At 33.3% G+C, this 21,329-nt stretch overlaps 1 protein-coding gene across 2 annotated transcripts; it reads left to right on the top strand.

Moving 5' to 3' along the window:
* Positions 1 to 2,040: 2,040 nt before the first annotated feature.
* Positions 2,041 to 12,214, top strand: LOC147396516 (integrator complex subunit). 2 transcript variants are annotated; one of them, XM_086451217.1, is made up of 11 exons: positions 2,049 to 2,532; positions 2,672 to 3,028; positions 3,116 to 3,333; positions 5,389 to 5,739; positions 5,918 to 6,128; positions 8,084 to 8,176; positions 8,285 to 8,376; positions 9,069 to 9,186; positions 9,350 to 9,435; positions 9,732 to 9,783; positions 10,046 to 12,214. In XM_086451217.1, the coding sequence occupies exons 1-11, from the start codon at positions 2,524 to 2,526 to the stop codon at positions 10,562 to 10,564; spliced, it is 2,106 nt and encodes a 701-aa protein (XP_086307343.1). In that variant the 5' UTR covers positions 2,049 to 2,523; the 3' UTR covers positions 10,565 to 12,214. The 2 variants fall into 2 exon arrangements, with proteins under 2 accessions (XP_086307344.1, XP_086307343.1); XM_086451218.1 differs by lacking the exon at positions 10,046 to 12,214 and having other exon boundaries at positions 2,041 to 2,532; positions 9,722 to 10,039.
* The last annotated feature ends 9,115 nt before the right edge of the window (positions 12,215 to 21,329 follow it).

Below are 21,329 nucleotides of genomic sequence, written 5' to 3'. Positions count from 1 at the left end.
AGAATGAAGGAAAACTAAGTGTTCAAGTCGTTCTTTCTCAAAACTTTTGAACGAATATTTGTAAGGCCTCAAGAAATGTCAGACCACTAATTACTGTCCTAAGATTGGTGGATGGTGATGAAAAATCATCAATGGGTTACATTTTTTATTACATGGAAACTGTTAAATTAAAAATAATGAAAAATCATGCATTTAAATAAAGGAGTTATAAGACTATAATTGACATTATAAAAAAAAATGGGGGAATCAAATGTTGTCTACCTTATATTTGATTGCGCACATTCTCAATCCAGCCATGTACTTTCAAGCCACTGATTGTGAGGAAGTGGATTCGACTTACATAATTGGGTTACTTGACGTTTTGGAAAGAATGATTCCAACGAGAGATGAATAAGACAAGATATCATCGCAATTGGATTAATACAAGAACAATGAAGGAATCTTCGAGAGGAAGATCGTCATCAGACAAAGAACACACAAAGACTCCAAGTAAGAATAATATTAAATATTTAATAATTTATTTAGATTCATTTAAGTCATTAAGTGTTCAAATTCAAATTACTAAAATATTTTTCAATTAAATATGATAGCTGATTGGTGGGCACAATATGGAGTGGATCCAATTTCAAAGGATCCAGGTTTGAAGAAATTGGCCATATGAATTCTTGGCCTAACATGTTCCACATCCGCATGCGAACACAACTAGAGTACATTTGAGATGGTAAATTTTAAATTCTTACTTTAAATATTTTGAATTTTAAATAATAAATAATAAATTATTAATTCTTACTTTATATATTTTGAATTTTAAACATTTTAATTGATGTGCATTTATTTGAATTAAAATAACAGATTCCCATCAAGAAGAGGAATCAACTTGAGCATAAAAAGTTCAATGACTTGGTTTTCATACAATATAATAAAAAAATTGCATAAAAGATTATTACATAGGAAAAAGCAACTGGGATTCTAGGACCCCATCTCTCTTGATGACCTTAATGGAGGCCATCCATGAATTTTTGATGCAATGGATGAGATAGTGTTCGAAGGAGAAAATCTCATTTGGGCACAAGTTGAGCTCAAGCCAAAGAAGAAAATGTGGTTGATCGAGTCAACAACAACTACTTGATGAAGAAAAATAATACTAGAAGAGGAAGATGAAGGTCAAGAGCATTTGGATGTGGATGAAGTTTTGGTGATATCAGATGAAAATGAAACTAAAGAAGATCAAGAATACGTAGAAGAAGATGATGATTTGAATGATGATGGGAATGAGAGTGATAATAATAATGGAGATAGTGGTGACGCCAGAGATACACTACAATGGATTAGGGATGATTGTGTGGAGTATATGACGGATTATCATCAAAATTAGTTGTTCACTAATTTTGTACTTTGAATATTTCTAAATTTTATGTGTTTGACTTGTATTAAATATTTTATATTTGGATTGATGCTTAAATCTCTTGTTTTTTCGTATTTATGTAATTTTAGATAATATTTCTAAGTTAATCAATATCTATTTTGGTGTTTTTAAAATTTTTCTGATTAAAATTTTTTTTTTCCAGATTTTTTAAGCATTTTTTTAAATTGTTGTTGCATATATGGCATATGCAATATGCTAAATCACATATGCAACTTGGCATATTCAATTGCATATGGTTGCTTATGCTATTTGAAAACATTGAGTATGAGTATTAATTCTTTGAGGGCCACCCGCAAGGGTACACCCTCACTTACTTGGTGAGTGTGATGTGCAGACATTACACGTGCCTCGAGACTAGTCTTTAGACAAGATCATGATCTATGGACTGGGCAAAGCCCACATATGAGCCCACTCCGTTGTTAGAGGGATAGCCCGATTATCAAAAAAAAAAAAAGTTTTGTAAAGTAGATTATTTTTCACCCTTGAATTTTGGCTATACAATGTAACCCCACAACGATATGTGAATAAATGACTAGTTGCACACCGTACATTATCAGTTGCATTCCCTCTCCTAAAAATTCTCATTACACTCCATTTGTACGATTGCACTTAAAAAAAAAAAAAAAAAAGTTAGGAGAGATTTTAAAGTAAATTTTTTTAAGATTTCGTAATCAAACGAAATCCCAAAATAAACAAAATTCAGCAAGTTTCACAAACCTAAATCCAAAGGTGAACATTGTTACAAACTTTGTATTTTATATGGAAATCCGCGGCAACTCAACCGTCTGTTTAATGTAGAGCTACTGTTTTTCTTTATTCAGAGGGTTTTCTTCTACATCTTTCACTATAAGTTTTAGGTTTTCTTGGATATTTGGCAAAATTCATATAAAAAAATTGCAGGATCTGTCCAAGGTGAAGAGAGAATTTGTCTCCTTAAACCTTAAACCCTAAAATATTTTCTCAAAAAATCTGAGCTAATCGCATCAATTATTTGAAAGAAGGCGCAGTCCCTATCATTTATCGTTCAAAACAGATACAGAAAGAAGAAGAAGAAACCGCTGAGAAGTTTTATTTTTTATTTATTTATTGCCGTCTCTATGAATCTTGTAAGTCTTTCCATGTCTCTCTGTCTTTTTATATTCGTATCTAGATCAGAATCATGGAATCTCAATGAAAGCATATGTATATATTTTGGTTACTAAGGTTTAGGGTTTTTATGAGATAAATTTGTTCACTTTTTCGCAGACATGTTTGAGCAGAGGAAGTAGTTTTCACTTCCCACCTTGTCACATAATTGAGCTCTGCGGCTATCGGATCTTATTTGATTGCCCAATCGATCTTTCGGCATTAACAATCTTCTATCCAATTCCCATTGATTCAGCCAAAAAATCATCCATTTCGGATAATAGGAGGGAGAGTAAGAGGCAGAGAATTGAAAAATCCGTCGAAGCAAATGATTTAATATGTGTAGAGCCTTGGTACAAAACAGTTGCAAACATAAACCTATGGAATTTATGTTTCATCGATATTGTAGTGATTTCAAGCCCAATGGGTATCCTTGGGCTGCCTTATCTTACCCGAAATAAGGATTTTTCGGCTAAGGTAATTGAATTGGGGGTCAACCCATTGATTCTTATCAACATTGTTTTATTGGGTTTTTTTTTTCATTTGGTTAATTTTTTGGACCAGATTTACACTACAGAAGTGACGGCTAGACTTGGGCAGCTTATGATGGAGGATCTTGTTTCAATGCACCTGGAATTCAGGCAATTCTATGGCCCCGGTGATGATTCTTGTTTCCCACTATGGATGAAATGGGAAGAGCTTGAATTGCTTCCCCTTTCATTGAGAGAGAAGGTGATGGGTGAGGATGGTGCTGAGTTGGGTGGTTGGCAACCATCGTACAGGTAATGCTGCTGCAGTTTTTTAGTTCTATAAATGATAGCAATTCATTTTACGAATAAATCATGTTGAAACATGTGTTCATCCATTCCTATAGACAGAATTGAAATCCTCACAAATTCCATAATAGTTCATGCAATCTACAAAAAATTAACTATTGAGGCTTGGTTTTGAAAGCAAAGATTTTTTTTTATAGGCAAACAAAATTTTATTAAGAGAAGAAGCGGTGATCGAGATAACTGGCAGAAAACAAAAGCTTATAAACAACCCATTAGGTTGAGCACACTTTCTCCCATCTAAAAACAATCTCCTCAAAAAATACACCTTTTATCAGAATCCAATTTACACCAACAAAACAAACTTCCTAGAATGATCAAAATCAACTCTTGAAGAGAGCTGTCCATACCTTTGAAGATCCTCGTATTTGAAAGCAAAGATTATGATACATTCTACACTAATGAAGAAGGAATAATATGCAGAATAGATTGGTTGATTCTCCTAATGAGAAATAAATAAAATAAAAACTGTCGTGAACATTTTATTTGTACCATTCCCCACACATATCCACGAGTAACCTTTTGGTGACTCCGTCATCATTTAGTATCGTTATTTGCATGACTTGGCAAAGATTGAAGTCTTTCTTTTCAATCATATAATGCATTTTTGTTTCATGAGGAGAGTTAGGGTTAGTATTTTTTGCTAGAAAAGAATGCTAGAAGACTACATAGAAATAAAGAGGAGTCTAAATGCACCTAACTTCCAAACCAATAGAATATGGGCCCACCATGAGTATCAGATTTGATGCATGTGTTTTGGTGAATTAGAATTGTATGAAGTTTCTAGAATCTTCAAATGTGGTGTTTATGCTTGGTGCATGGACTACCTCGTTGGTCCATATACATTTCTGGGAGAAAGTAGCAATGCCTCTGGTTCTTATTTCCTAGCATTTTAGAATGAACTGTCAATGAACCAAAGGTGAAAGAGGCAATTTTTTCAGCCCAATACAATAATGCTATTTCACTAGTGCAGAACCAGTGCATTCAAGGTTTGAATCTGAAAAAATTTTATTTGTTTGCCAAGTTAATTTGTTTTTGAGTAGGAAATTTTTTGTTTATGACCGTGTTATCTTATTTCTTTCTTCTTTTTTTGGATAGATAAAGATGAAGATATTATTAGAAAAGAAAAGGAGAGGCCAAAGTGGCTACCTAGATACAAAAAGTACAAAGAAAAAGAAAAACACACACACACACACACAAAAAAAGACAATTACAGAAACCTCAAGCATCACATAAAGACTCCCAAGTCCCATCCAAAATCTAAATTCATAAACAGTTTTGCTCCGAGAGAAGACCAGGCCCAATATTTTCAAAATGACCTTGTGCAAAGGGTGCTCTTTCCCTTCAAAATGACCATGTTATCTTATTTCCTTAGATATACATACTTCAACTCAGCCTTTTTTTACCTTCTTATACTGTTAGTGTGTGGGGGGTTGTCATGGTTAGCTGTTTTGAAATCATTTTCTCTGCAGTGAACAATCAACAATTTTAGGGTCTTGTAAAAGTCTTAGCTTTATTTAATTGTCAGAAAGCCTTGGAATCTAGTGATGATGTGCTCAACGTATTTGGAGATATTATTGGGGAGATTCTGTTTTATTTTTCTGGAAGATCATTTTATTAAGTGAAGTTTATGCAGTATTCAGAGACCAAACAAGATATACATATAAAGAATGGTCAAATAAAAAGGAAAAAAAAAAAAACTCTGTATTGTATAGTTTCAATGCCTAAGAACACCTCCAAAATATGACACCTTGACTCAAAACCCATTTCACTTTTAAAGCTAGCAGCTCTCTAAATAAGAACACCTGAGAGAATAAAAGGGACTCCATCGATCAAAACCCATCAAACACTTAAATCACAAACCAGGTTGGCTCTTTATGCAGAAAATAGAGGAAAAGACTAAAAAGGACACTACTTATTTTAACAGTTAGCATAGCAAATTTGTTTTTCATTTCCTTCCAATGAACTTTATCATATGAGGATGTAATAAGCAATGTTTATCAGTGCAGCAGATGTGAAGGATTGCATGCAGAAAGTGCAGACACTCAAGTACGCTGAAGAAGCCTGCTACAATGACACACTGATAATAAAAGCATTCAGCTCCGGGTTAGAAATCGGCGCTTCTAATTGGATGATAAAGGGTCCAAGAATGAGTATTACGTACTTGCCAAGCTCCATTTTCGAGTCTGATCATGCAATGAATTTTGATTACCGTTCTCTTCAAGGGAGCGATCTGATCTTATTTTCAGATTTCTCATCGTTTCATGGCATGGTCGATTTTGGTAAGGATACTTATGGTGGTTCGCACTGGCATGCTTGTCGAACTTCAACTACTAATGATTTCTCGACCTTCAGGTATATTCTTTTTGCATAATATGATCGTATTCTAAGTGCACTCTTTATTCTTTTGCTGATATTTCCGTGCAGAATATTTTGATAAAAGAATTTTCCCAACTGGTCTTGTTTTTTATTATCTTTTTTTTCCTTTAAACCAGGTTTTACGCTTCACATTCTTATTGTTAAAATGTTGCAGGGACGAAAATGATAACGAAGAAGAATTTCTCAATTCTTTAGTTAATACTGATGAGAGTTCAGAAGAGTTAGATAAGCTTATTTTCATATGTTCATGTGCCATTGATTCTGTTAAACAAGGGGGTTCTGTCCTCATACCCTGTGGCCGAATTGGAATTGTACTTCAGCTATTGGAGCAGATATCTCTGTCCCTAGAATCTTCAAATCTCGAGGTATATTGTTGTTATTTTATTCGCCACATGCATGTTAATATGGAAATACCTTTATCTAGATTCTAACTGAAAATGTTTGTTGAATGAAGATTTACACACCGAAATAATTGAAAGAAAGGCTAAAATCAGTACGGTTTAAAATCTCGTCTCAAGGAATTGTCTTATGAGGAAAATGGAGATTATCTCTTGACTGAGACAATCTGAGACATTTCGAAACAATCCAAGAAATCCTGAAACATTCAGTATTCCATACCTGTCTAGGGCAACCTAAGATGTTCTCAACCAAAGACAGTTTGAGATGGTGTGAAACTTTGTGCCATGAAAATAAGAACATAAAGATGAAAATCCTGGTAGAAAATATTAAACTTTAGTGAGATGGCCAGGACCACGTCTCAGGAAGCAAAGGTCCTAAGTTTGATTCTCCCCTTTTGATGTAGATAGGTTTGTTGACACTTATCTTAATACCTATGATCGAGTTAAGATGCGTTGAAGAAAGAAATTAGCAACATTGACCGATTCAAATTGGTCAAAATCGAGTCAACTCTGTATGATCAAGTCAACTCGATCCAATCTTTGACCGGTCCATAAGACCTAGTTCAACTTCTCTTAGGACTCTTTCGTTTATTAAGTTTCTATTTTTTAAGTTGTTAAAATATTCTAATTAGTTTCTATTTCAATTTCAGAAAATTTATTTTCCTAGTTAATTTCTAATATGTTTTATGTTTAAAATTCGTTTTATTCTTTAGATTATAATTAGAAGTCCTTTTAGGTATTTAAATTGAGTTCTAAGATTAGAAGGTTAGTAATATGTTATAGATAGATTAGGAAGTTACTTTTTAGTATTTAGAAGATTTCTAATTTGTTATGGAGTTATCTATATAAGGAGCTCCAATAAACAAATTCAATGAATTAGTTTTTTTGAAGATTGATTAATAAAAGAAAAAGCTGACTTCTTCCCTTTCTTTGTTTTTTTTTTTTTTTTTTAATATTTTATTTTGAGCATAAGAAATCGATATTTGTTTTTAATTTTATTGTTTGCGATTGATTTTCATCAATCTCAAACCTAGATTGAAGTTTTTGTTTTGTTTTTGCTCGACATAGAGATTCTCCATTACTTAGTTCTTGGGATTTCATTTAGAATCTGATTTTTAACATAAACTCCAGATTTGTGTCCTACCCTACATCACTCTTGGTGGCTACCGTGGGATTTATCCCAATACACCTGGTACATGTGGAAGGAATGACATGTGTTCCCTATGGGATTAGTAGGGTGCTCTAAGGGGCATGGATACCCAACGTATCCCAAAAAATAAAATAAAAATCCAACTTTAGAGTTCTCCATGTTACTAAAAGCTAATCAGAAATGTTATTAATTAAGCTAAGCAGAAAATTTGAATTGAACTATTTACAAAATGAATGTATACATTTATCATTTTAGAATTATTCTTGATCCCCTTTTTGTAGGAAAAAGATGAGGCGACACTTAAAACAGTTTTATCCTGAATTTGAAACCTCCAAACTATTTAACCTCTAAAACTTTCACCTTTCATGCTCACTTTTTTTTTATTAGTAATGGGAATTTGTGATTGATTAGTAAAGACAGGAGAAAGATTATACAAACTAGAAATCACTTCCATTATGCACAATTTAACTTTCTACTTGATCACAAAACACGTTAGGAAGTGATGTTTGGTTATCAATGTTGTAATGCTAACCAACGTCCTCGTCAATGAATGTAAAGATTCTTTTGATTATTTTCAAATTAACTACACATTTAAATTTTAAGTGTCCACTGATTTCAATATTAAATCGTCAGCTTTTTCTGCATCTTTTCAATATTGATTTTGCATGCTAGCTAATGATCTTCCTTTTTTCTTTAAATTCTCTCTTATCTCCATCATGTTATCATCATCACTTAGTTATGCTTTCAAGACTTACATTCATCTATATTGTAGGTTCCCATATTTATGATCTCTAGTATAGCAGAAGAACTATTGGCTTTCACCAATATAGTGCCAGAATGGCTATGCAAGCAACGCCAACAAAATGTATTGCCTTTTCAGAAACTCATTTGTCTAAATTCTTTGAAAATTTATATTAAATGTGTATTTTCAAAAAAAGGGAAAAGATACTACTTCCTTTGATTGGTTTTGCAGCTGTATTCTGGCGAGGCATTATTCGGCCATGTAGAGCTTATAAAAAGAAAAAAGCTTCATATTTTTCCTGATATTCATTCCACTGATTTTATGTAAGATGTTCTTTTCTTTTTGTTTTTTTTTTTTTCCCGATCGGTAGGCCTGTTTTCAATGAGTTCAGTAACTTATTGCTGGCGAGATTTGAACCCAGGTCTCTAGTATCATCTCCCAAAGACTTTACAAGCTAGGCTAGTTGGCACCTGCAGAAAAGTGGAAGGGGTGCAACACAAGGACTTCCCAATTCTTTTCTTTTTGTTTAATGTTAGAAGATCTCTATCCATATTTTTATTTAGCTATATCACTGAAGATGAACACTTTTGAAAGACAATTTTCAATATTTTTTCTTTTGGATTTTTATCAGTATATTAGATATACTATTGACTATTATGAATTAATCCATCAAACTTGTTTTTTTCATCGGTAAAATAATCCATCAAACTTCCTCTGTCCTGGGATTTGTTTCAATGTTGTCTTACTACTGTTATTTCCACTTCCATCTAATATTGCTCAAAACCAGTGGAAATTTTTAAGTGCGAAAAGACAACAGTGTGCTTTATGTGGAATTAAATTAAACCCAGGAGACCTAGGTTCCAATCCTGCTATTACCAAGTTACTGATCTCATTAAAAACAGGCATACTGATAAAAATAAAATAAAAATAGAAATAGAAATAAAATTCTTATATATGGGTGTTTATGTCATTTGGAATCCTCTTTAACCTCAAGGAAACTGATGTTTGTAAGCAGAATGGCATGGCAAGAACCTTGCATAGTGTTTTCTCCTCACTGGAGCCTTCGGCTTGGTCCTGTTGTTCACTTGCTTCGGCGATGGTGTGGGGATCGGAAATCTTTACTTGTTATGGAGGTATGCATTATTTTATATCCTTTGTCTCCAATTTATGGTGTTTGTATGACTACATTTCATAGAAACTTCTTCCTCCATGTGGTCACATTGTTGAGTAGACTTCTTATTGTATGATTTTTGACTATTATGACTAAATGTGTCATGGATATATGACTTGCTGCAGCAAGGAGTGGATGCTGATCTAGCTCTACTACCTTTTCAGCCAGTCGCAATGAAGGTCCTTCAATGTTCATTTCTTTCCGGAATAAAGTAAGTTATTTCTTTTTTCTTCTCTTTTTCCTTTTTTTTTTTTTTCACTCGTCAATCGACATTAGGCACATAGTTGACTGAGATTGGTTTGTGTGAGAAGAAATTTACATTTGATTTCTCTCTTTTTTTATGCGAACATAAATTTTGGTTCTTGTGTTTATTGTAGTATTAAAACTTTAAAATGTTAAAACAATTTTTCTGGACTTTATAAATCTATGGAGAAACAACCTAACTTACTGAAATTTTAGGTTCTTTTCACTTACCTAGATTTCAAATAAAGTTATAGTCTTTTTCAGATTGCAGAAAGTTCAACCTTTGTTGGAGATGCTACGGCCAAAGCTTGTTCTGGTATCAATTCTAGTTATATTTCTCTGTCAATCTTTCTTAACTTCCACAATATGATCTTGCCACTGTTATTCCTTGATATTTATAAGTTTCTAACTTTTTATTTCGATCATCGCCATTAACTGTGCTTTGTCCCACAACTATTTATCGTCAACAACTGGAATCTTTTTCTTCCACCATTTTATTCTATCCAGAGTTAGTATATTCAGCTGTCTTATTGTGTAGTTTTTTTTTTTTTGAAGAATCTTGTTTGTGCTTGATACAGTTTCCCAAGGATTTAAAGCTGCAGATCCTTACTTCAAACACAAATTCCTATTCAGTCTTCCATTACTCCGAGAATGAAAAGATACATTTACCAAGCTTGAGGAATGATTTTGAAGTTGACTTAGCAACAGATTTGGCATACCAGCTCCAGCCGAGAATGACGAGACAAGAAAATATGGCTATTGCAAGATTAAAGGGGAAATTGCTCTTAGATCACGGAAAACATTTGTTGGTCACTACAAAAGAGAAGGTTGACACTTCAGTAAGGCAGACACCTTTGCACTGGGGTTTCCTTGATCCCAATGTACTATTGGCTGCATTACAGGAAAATGGCATTAATGGGTTTTTAGGGAAAGAAGGAAGCGTCACTGAAGCAAATAATACATGTGTTCTCCATGTCTATGAGCCCAACAAGGCTTTGATAGAAATCCATGCAACACGCACTGTTATCAGTACAGATGATGAGACTTTGGCCTCACTTATTTCCGTAGTTGTTGGCAATGTTTTGGATGGGATTTAAAAGGGGAACTCTCTTCTTCTGTGGACAATAGGGTGGCATGGCACTACAGTTTATTGATCTTTCTAATTATCGACATACCCTACGTTTAACAATCTGCTCTTCGACTACAGCACTCATGTTGAAGGGAATCAAGTTTGATATAGGAGCTGACCAACAATCATACTCAAGGGAAGGTACTTGCTATAGTTTTGATATATTTTTTTTTTCATGAATACCAAATGAGTGTTAGGTTTGGACAGAGGACACTGGGTCTTCTTTCTAGGTTGATTTTAGAGAAGCTCCAGACTTATGATGGCCCCCTTGTATTATAGTATCAACTTTAAGTTTTGATCTTATGATTTTATTTTTGAGGTAAAGATTACCTTGTAGTAGTTCTAGCTTCTAATATTAAATTGTTCTTTACCGAATACAAAAAAACCGCAAGTGATCGAATTACCATTATCTTATGCAAGTTTTAAAATTTTGTTTTGGAGGGAATGTTTCATTAAATTAATAATCAAAACAGAATGAAACCGTCAAAATTTCAAAAAATATTCTTCAAGTATTCTAAAATCTTCACAAAAAATAAGCAATTTAATGATAAAAAATTTCTCTAAAAAAAATATTTTAGACTATGAAATAACACTTACAACTATTTTTGCCAAATGTATCACATCTTTTCACATGGATCCATATCTTTTAATGTTATTTTCTTCCAAAATCCTCTTGCTCTTAATTTTTGAAGATTTAAGGAGAGAGGATCTCAAGGTTAAAGATGAAGATATAATTATTTACTCTAGAGGTTGCATATTACGGTTTTGTGGAGAAAAATCAAGGATTTTTTGCTTGAGGTTGAAAACTAAGATAATGAGGCTATTTTGATTAGTCTCTTAAAGAAGATTGAGGTCATTAGATATGTCATTTGTTTGAAAAGATGGGTGTCTCAAATATTCATCAAAAGTGGAGAGGAACCATTATATAATTATATTAGAAATGGTAATTGTTTCTAAGATCTCTCTTTCCCATTTTTTCTGGATCATATCAAAAGATTTTGGCTGAAACATGTAGAAACAAATCGGAACATTTCGAAACAAACTAGAATTGATTCCAAGCACATTTCACATATGAATATTTGAATAATGGATTTAAACATGTAAAATGCATATATGTAAGTTGTGTATTCTGATCAAGGCAAGCTGACTCTAATCAAGGAGAACCAATTGCATGTGTTATGATGCAAGTGGTAGCTATAACTCGCTTTGTCGGGTCTATTTGAATTTCAATACCGTGTTGGGTACTTAAGGCTAATTTATTAATTTCACTTATTTTAGTTGGATCTTTACAAAAGAATGGATTGCAGAAAAATAAAGGGACTTCTGCCTATTTTGTATTGTCTGAGAACTCCTTGTTAAAGAGAGCTTGGGGGTGTATGCCCATAGACCTTAGTAATACCCATCTAGTCCTCTTTACTTTCTTGCATCAAAAGATTTTACCATTTCTGATAGAGAATTCAACATCTAAAACGAAGATCAATTAGTTGGGATTCTTCGTTTCTTCAAGTGAAACGAACTATCCAAATGTTCCTTTGATCATGAGCTTTCAAACAATAAAAAATTATTCCAACCATGAATTTCCAAATTATATTTACTTCATTTGAAAAAAAAAAAATAATTAATAAATCATGCACATTTCTTTATTTTTTTCTTCATGAATCTTTTCCCATATGACAAAATCATACACTATGCATGTTCTTGTGGCTCAAATATGACCCTGAAACATCCAAGCACTAGTGACCAGGACCTTTAGGGCTCGGTCCGGATGCCAATTGGCCAAGCCAACATACTATGTTGAACTGAGCCTTCTCGTAGACCAAATGATTAGCTAGATGATTTGCAGTAGCAAAATCCTCCGACAAAACCCTAGCTGACATGACACAACACTTACTCGAAATTGCAACAACAACGACAAAAACAAATAAAAGGGTGCTTGTTTGCAGGAAGTTCATCGTCGTCGGAAATGCCATAAATATTGTTGGGCAATGATTCAACACTACTTCACATAAACAAGAAGCGAGTTTCGTCTGAACTAAGCTTGTTGTTATATATATATATATTAGTTTGAACGAAAGTTTATAGGGGGAATGTGTTGGGGGTGGTGGCTGTGTTTGAAGTATTTATGGTGTTAGGGGGGTTTGTCTTAGTTTCCTGACTCATATGAGCTTAGTATTACTCGTCTTGTTTGACCAAGATGTCTGAAAGAGCCATGCAGGCGGAGAATGTCCTCGGGGAACTCCTTTTGTTTTATAGGGTTACAACGGGTTGAACGAGTCAACCGCTATAATAAATTTTAAATATCAAAGTTACCAAACTGCCACTAGTCATAGGCATGTCTTTCTTCCCAATTTTAAGGGTAATTTAGTAAAAGGGTATTAATAGTATTTGAACGTCATGGTGTTATTTTATTTGAGTCGAACGTTTCCATTTGTCCGAGGCAAACGGGCATTGGAGAAACAGCCGATATACCAAAATTATATTTCTGAAATCAAAATACCCTTTGACGAGATGGGTTCAGAAACCCTTGTGGAGTCCATGGCATATTTGTACATGGGTTAATGGTAGGATTTAAGGCACCCCAATAATTATCAAGGGCACCCCATGTTGAAAAAATCTGCAATTTTTTCCAGATTTTTGTGACTGAGTAGGGTTATTTGAGCTACGATTCAAGTGGGTCCCATTAGTTATTTGTGGCGGGATTACTTGAAAAATTATTCATCTCATTGAAGAGAATAATTTCATGTATTTAGTTGTCAAAAATCTATTTTGGATGAATGACAAATCAACTTCTAAGAATCCCTATTAACCATGGTTTGTTGTATGTGGTTTATAAAATTATTGAGTTTATAAGTGAAACTCTTTAGTCCCACATCGGATAGGAATAAGAAAATTGTCTAGTTTTTATATAGAACTTCTCATATCACTTAAGTGTATATGAGAGAGAGACTTGGATAAGCCCACGTATGCGCACAAGGGGCCCATGGGCTCAATGAGGATTTGATCCATTGGTCCAAAAAATCCTTAATACGCGCGTAGGGGGTGGGGATTCATGGGTGCCTGTTCGGCCAGTTAGGACACCTCCCTTGATTTCTTTGGGTTGTCTATTAAGAGACATTATATCTCTTAATTTTCTATAAATAGGTTATCTCGACCTTTGTTTTATTCACTCAAAAATTTCTCTTCTTCTTCTTTGCTGTTTTAACGTGCTAGCATTCTGTTTTTTCATTTGCATTCTTTGAGAGTACAAACAGTAGCGTTCGGTTTGCTAGACATATAGATTATATTGCTGTTTCTACACGTGTGATCGTTGTATCTTGGGAGACAATTGTTCATTGATCCGTGTGCACCAAGTTGCGGGAACAAAATTGTCTTAAGGACATTGTATTCAACACAAGCCTCGGTCAAACTTCAATTTATTCATTCTCGGGTATCTACCGGATTACACCCCACATCATGATCAAAATTTGTCTTATATGAGTTAAAAATTTAAGAATGAACTAATTTTTTGTAAGGATGATTTCCTCACATTATAGAGATTATCCTCACCAAAAATCAGTTCATTCCAAATTTTTTAATTAATATGAGACAACAATTTGACTTTGTTATAAGGTGTCCTTAGTAATAATTGAGGTGCCTTTAATAATACCCATAATTTAAAACTCAATATTCAGTTTCTTATAACCTCCCAAGTCGGTTTTTGAAATAGATAAGAAGATGATTAGTCATGAGATCATATTTCTTTTATTTAGATAATAAATATTTATATTATTAAAAAAATATTTTAATAAACATATTATAATACAGTTGACTTGGTCAAAATTTACCAACAGCCAATATTTTCAAAATTCTAAATCCTTTATGTAATTTAAATTTTGGGAAAATTACTTAATAAATCGGAGGGGTTCTTTCTAAATAGTCCTTAACTTTTGGGAAGTAGTTTTATACGTTGTAAATGTTTTATATCTAAATGGCCCCTGAACCTCATCTCTCCTAATAATAGTTTTAGAGTACTCAAACTACCATTTTCTCCATTTTCTCGTCTTCTTCATGTACTTAGATTTTTCAAAATGCAATTGCAATAGTTTTTGACAATTTTTTATTTATTGTGAATGAAGAATGATGTACTCCTAATTTTGAACAATTAAATGTATTTTTCGATTTATTTTGATGATTATAATAATAAAAAATGATAAACAAAGTTGTAATTCTAATTTTTTTGAAGATTTTGTAATGACTTTTGATTTGAATATCTATTTCACAATTATAATATATAAGCTGTAGGGAAAACAACACAAATAAAATTTCAATTCTGCCAAAAATTATTTCTGATGGTAGTGTTGTGGTTCTGTATGGTGGCCAACGGCAGCAAGTTGAAGACTTGAAATTTTTTTCTTCGTTTTCTATTTTCTTTTTGCACAAAAGCACTGCGAAATCGATATAAAAGCTATCGATTTATTTCTAAGACATTAAACAATTTATGAAGGACTTAAATCACATCAAATGAGACAAAATCTATTGACAAGAATTTTGAAAACACGATTCAATTTACTTAAAAATGCATGAATTTGAAAAAAAAACACATCATTTATCCTAATCTATAATAAACATATTGGAAATAAAATAGTAAGATGTACAAAGATCTATGCTTTAGTAGGATCAAGGAATTACCTACTTGAATTGAAGCTCCAAAAACTAAAATTTCTGATTTAGGTTGAAGGTCGATCCTCGAAATCCGACGAAAACTCTACTTCTTGAAGCTATCAATGAGAGGAACAACTTTATCTTCTATGCCAACCCTTACATTGTAATACCCCGAGTTTTTAATTTGTATCTCGAGAAAATCTAATAGTAAAATTTTGAGAAAATTCTAAAAGAAATACTTAGGGTAAAATACTCGGATCTTGTTAGGTTCATTTTCAATGAAAATCGATTTCTCCATTGAATTTAAAAAGGTCAGAATATATACTTTAACATATAAGCAAGCTCAAATTCGAGTTCGGATGAAAAAGTTATAAAATCCTCGAATTTTGTGTTGAATGGGACCTAAAAGAAGGAATTTTCGTTAGAGTGAGAATTAGAAAAATTTTATTGCACCATTAGGTCTGTAACGAAAAAAAATATTCAAAATGGAATATTCATTTGTTATTTTTTGAGTCCGAATAGTCAAGTTACTGTCAAAACTAGAAACAAGTGGAAAAATTACAAAAGATGCCCTTAGCCCTTTTGTATATAAAAGAAAGTTGACTTTCTTTTATTTCTTTATCTTCTTCTCCAAAGAACCAAACACTAGTCCATTCAAAATCCAAAGGTTTCAACCCATTTTCATCAAGTTATATCGCAAACGAGTCCGAGTTAATCATCAATGAAGAAGAAAAAGTTACCAGCATTGACGAGCTCCACATTCTCACCACCTTGGATCTTCATTTTCTCTTTTTTCTTTCCATATCTCATAAAAATCAATGAGTGAGTTTGGATACCACAAACTAGGAGCTTTATCTCGTTAGTAAAAGACTTGTCTCCTATTGTAGAAGAAAATGAGAATGTCGTCGTCGAAAACTTTGCAAACCCTTGTTCATTTTGCACTCAAGTCATCCCAACCTTGACTCTTGTGCCATCTAACCTTGATATTTGTACTAGTTTTCCACATCTGACAATCATGAACTTCGGTAGGGGACTCTCACTTCTTAGTGGTAACTGTAAATTTCGAAACATGCATTTAGAAATTTTTATCGAACATACTGTTGTATTTATAAATCGCAGAAATCCTTTATTTGATTTTCAATTCATGTTAGAATTAGATATTTTATGTGTTTTTTTTTTCAAGTTTTAACATTAAATTCATGGGTGGATCGATGGATTCGAAGAACAGAGGAGAAACCTGAAAAATTTGTCGAAAAACACAAAGTTTTGAGTAAGCTGGAGCTTGCTGACAGCGTCACCGTAAGAAGCTAATGGCATCGCCGTCAGTCACCGTTAATATTGACAACGCCATCGGCAAACCCAAAAAATTGGCCAAACTGAATTTTGATTTTTTTCTCTAGTTTCCCCACAACTTATACATGCTTGAACACCTTTTACTTCATAAAAAACATTTAAGTAAATGTCTTACTTTAGGTTCTTTAATGAAATTAAGGTTTTACCCTCCATTTCGGAATAATGAGAATTGTTTCGAGATCCAAATATCAAATGATAAAAATTCAAATTTTGATTTGAAGAACAAAACGTAAATTTTGACGTTTTCGTTAGATTTTCAAAAGTAAATATCTTTTGCATTACTTTGAATTAGAAAAATAAAAATTATAGAGTTTCGAATCTCGTGTTCAAGGCTTTCATTTCTAAAAGTCCGTTTTCAATTTCAAGAACTTTGAAAAATCGAGTTTCCAACACTTAGCCAAATTTTCACCAGTTTTTCCAATTTTGACAGTTTGACTTCACGCATTTATTGAGACCCCGTTTTAACTCAAATTTGGTAGTTTTTTGATTGAATGATCAAAAAGAATTTGAAAGCTTGAAAAAAAAAGTTGGACTTGAAAAGTTGAGAAGCGAAAACACCAAAAAATGAAAAAAAAGGGATGAAACAATAAAATGCTAGAATCACATTCGAGAGGTAATGTCTGCATGTTACATTGATGTGCTATGTGTAGGTTGCAAATAGATATCCAGTGATAATGATTATGATTGCATATTTATTTAATTTCTATTAGCGCAAGGCGTTGATTTATGTTTCCGTTCAGTTATTTACTTTAGGCCGATGGGCCACTATTGCATGATAGGAACTGGATATCCATTTTCAACCTTGTAGTGTTAATTTTTCTTTTGTTTTTAAATAAAAATAATATATATGTTGTGAGCTGTTAAAGAGCTTGTGAATGCCTGAAGGGATAGTACGTCGTATCAACTGGAGCGATGTACTATCTTAGGATGTACGGTAGGGACAACCAAGCACATATGTGGTATGAGACACATATGAGAGTGGAGTCATAACTAGAATCCGGGTCCATTCTTTTCTATCTTTATCAATGAACTTGTATTGTAAAGGTGGTTGTATATGAATGGAGTTGTAAATTTTGAGAATCACATGCATGCCTGATAGGCATAGATGAAGATAATTAGTCAATGATCACTAATAATTTAGAGTAGTTGAACATTCTGACACATCGAAAAGAGACCCATTGCTTACAGTCATGTCAAACGGCCTATCTGAACTGGATAAATGATCACCTAGTGTGGTAAATGCAGCGATCGACCACAAAATCAGGAACTAAAAGCTAGTAAATGTTGTAACATCATATCCCGACTGGGAGCGATCTAGTCGTGAATCCCAATTTTCTAATTCAACTATTCCACCATTGTGTAATATGTATATGTTGTTCTATTTTGAATTATTAACTGAATAGCATGTTTACTATTTCAATGTTGTCAATTATATTTGTATAAGAATGAAAATGTATAGTGAGTATTGATGACTAATGTTATGAGGATCTTTAAACTATTTAGTTGCTCATCCCTAACTATATGTACTAGTTAATCGTAGTTTCTTCTGTAAAACTTTGCATATGTTAAAATGATTTAGTACAATTACTCGATCACGTTAGGTGAGGTTATTAGTAGGAATTATTTGTGGACCTACTAGATAACAATTGTTACTCACCCTTTCCTTCCATCTTTTTTTAGTTATAGAGCCTGCAGCTGGTGAGGCGAGTGTAGAGCCGTCAGTCGAGGAGCATCTGGTTGGTTAGATCGATGACTATAATCTGCTACCTGGTGAATAATGGGACTACTTCCACTAGGAGTCATTTCGTCTAAGAGGTGTAGATAGTTATTGGGCCGAGTGATAGGTCTATGTTAGAGAGGATAAATTTTTGTAATCCTTTATATTATTACCTTTTGCGCAACTCCGATCTAACCCTATGATGTTCGCAATTTACTGTCTTCCGCATCTTGTATACTTTTGACACATTTTATATACAAGATTTCTTGGATATTGGCTTATCAGGTTTTCGAGTTCCATAGAACACTAATATAAACAGAGGGAACCATGTCCAAATTTCGAGGTGCTACCTAGTACCTTGAAATTTGACATTGGGATTTGTGTTAGTATTTGGCGGGGTGTCACACGGATCATCCTCTACACTCCTAGATCTGAGTTAGAAATCTGAGGGTTTTGGGTTTGTGTTTGGTTAGAAGAGAGAAAAGGAAATGAAAATCTGAATTTTTAGCCTAAACAAGTTCAATTTAAGTAAGCGGGACATAGACGTCCTTCTTAACTTATTTTAACCTTTAATGATAATTCGACAATCGAAACTCAAAATTTCATAAACTTATACTCTATTTTCTATAATTTTTCATTGCGGACCTAATAGTATGATCGAAATCTTCCCATTCTCACTCGAATAAAAATTCACTTTTTTTTATCCCTATTCGACCTAAAAATCGAAGATTTTACAATTTTTCTGTTCGAACTCGAATTTGAGCGTGTTTATAGGCTAAATTATGTTTTTTAGCGATTTTAAATTCAATGGTGAAGTTAGATTTCATTAAAAGTGAATAGAATAAAATTCAAAAGTTTTACCCTAGGTCCCATTTTTAGAATTTTCTCAAAGCTCTACTATTTGATTTTCCTCAAGATTTGAATTAAAAAGTCGGGGTATTACATCCTCTCTATAGTACCATTTATCATCTTTTACTCTTCTACGCCAAAGATTTTTTAATATTAGCCCTTAAATTTTATTATTTTTCCTCTTTTACCCCATTTAATCCCCAAAGAAGATGCTTGTACTATAGGCACAAATGAACTATAGTCTATTTAATAAAACACAATGGTGAGACCCACTTGTGGGGGATAAATGTCCCTTGTTTCTACAATGACCCCGCTTTATTGCTTTCTTCCAATTCCTTCCATTGTATTGTCTTTACTCTCCTTCTTTCCCATCCCCTTCACTTTTTCAATACTACCACTCTAACTTTACTATCTTTCCCACTTTACCCATTCAACTCCAACTATTTCTTAATAATACCCCTCCAATTTAGTTATTTTCCTCTTTTATCCCCTTAAACCCCAACGAGGATGCCCATTCTTACAAGCATGGGCAAACTCTAATAGTTATATATCATATATGTATATATTATTTAATGTAATCCATATATGTTGTCACATTTTTTATTAGACCAGGATATGATTGTTCTAAAAATTGCTCCTATAAATTATAAAAATAGATACTTATTGGAATCCAAAAATTTAATCTAGACACTAACTGATTGAAATGGATCGTGTAATACCCTGAGTTTTCAATTCATATCTCGAACTAATCATATACTGAAATTTTGAGAAAATTTTGAAGAAAGACTTAGAGTAAAACACTCAAATGTTGTTCTGTTCATTTTTAAGGAAATCTTACTTCGCCATTGGATTCAAAATGGTCGAAAAACATACTTTAGCTTGTAAGCACGCTCAAATTCGAATTCGGACGAAAAGGTTACGAAATCCTCGAATTTCATGTCGGATGGGACTTAAAAAGGTAAATTTTTGTTAAAGTAAGAATTAGTAAAGTTCGACCGCACCATTAGTTTCGAAACTAAAACTTATAAAGAAGGGAGTATTCATTCGTCGATTTTTGAGTCTGAAAAGTTGAATTACTGTCAAAAATCGAAATAAATGAAAAAAATACCAAAAATGCTTTCAACCCTTTTTCATAAATTAAAGTTGATTTTCTTTTATTTCATTCTCTTCATCTTCAAAGAACCAAACCCCAACCATTTGAGAACCCAGGGTTTCAACCCTCTTCTCATTTAGATTTGTTGCGAACGACCCATCGTTGATCATTGACGAGAGAAGGAAAGTTGTCAGCATCGACAAACTCTATAACGTTACCACCTTCGATCTTCATTCTTTTTTCATTATAGAAAGAGGGTGAATACCGTTATCAAGAGCTTTGCAACCAACTCGATTGTTTTGCACCCAAGTCCATTTAACCTAGAGTTCTGCATTATCAATCCTCGATTTTCGTGCTAGTCCATTGTTTCTGACAACCACGAACTTCAGTAGGGGACTCTCAATTCCTATTAGTAATCGTAGATTACGAAACTTGCATCTAGGGCTTTCATCGAAATTGTGATGTTGATTTAAAAAATAAATTTCTTTTTATTTATTTCAAATTCATGCTAGACTTTTATGTTTGATGTATTTTTATCACATTTTGATTATTGAATTATGGGTGGGATAATCGATCAAAGAATCGTCAAAGAAACCCAAAAAATTGGATGGAAATTCGATTTTTCCAAAGCTGTGTAGCTTGTTGTATGCGCCGTTAGCACTAACAGCACCACCTTCAGCCACCATCAAGAATGACGGTGCCTTTGTGTAACTTGCTGTCGACGCCGTCGTTAGGCACTAACGGCACCGACGCCTACGTTAAGAATAATTTTTGCTAAAATTTGAATTTTGGTGTGACGCTTCGCCAAACGCTAACACAATTCCCAAGGCCACCATGAAATTCAGACATGGCTCCCCCTTATTTATGTTAGCGTTATACGGAACTCGAAAGCATCGTAATCTAATATACCACAAATTCTAACTATATATAAGAGCAACATGAAAATAATAGTGGAAGACTGAAAATATCTAACACATGAGTATATCAGAGCGCGAAAGTTTACAATATATAGGATTACAAAAATACTTTTACTCTAACATAGACCTAATCTCTCAATCCAAAGACTACAAACATCCTGGA

This window comes from Akebia trifoliata, chromosome 8, assembly GCF_017979445.1.
Source record: "Akebia trifoliata isolate Shusen 1 chromosome 8, ASM1797944v1, whole genome shotgun sequence".
Taxonomy (NCBI): Eukaryota; Viridiplantae; Streptophyta; class Magnoliopsida; order Ranunculales; family Lardizabalaceae; genus Akebia; species Akebia trifoliata.
Note: the sequence above shows the minus strand (reverse complement) of the source record. Positions and strands in the feature narration are given on the sequence as shown.

Bases quoted from the DNA above. Each gene is read 5' to 3' on its own strand.
- LOC147396516 (XM_086451217.1), top strand. The intron at 3,029-3,115 runs GTAATTGAATTG...TTTTTGGACCAG, and splicing joins ATAAGGATTTTTCGGCTAAG to ATTTACACTACAGAAGTGAC. The intron at 8,377-9,068 runs GTAAGATGTTCT...GTTTGTAAGCAG, and splicing joins ATTCATTCCACTGATTTTAT to AATGGCATGGCAAGAACCTT.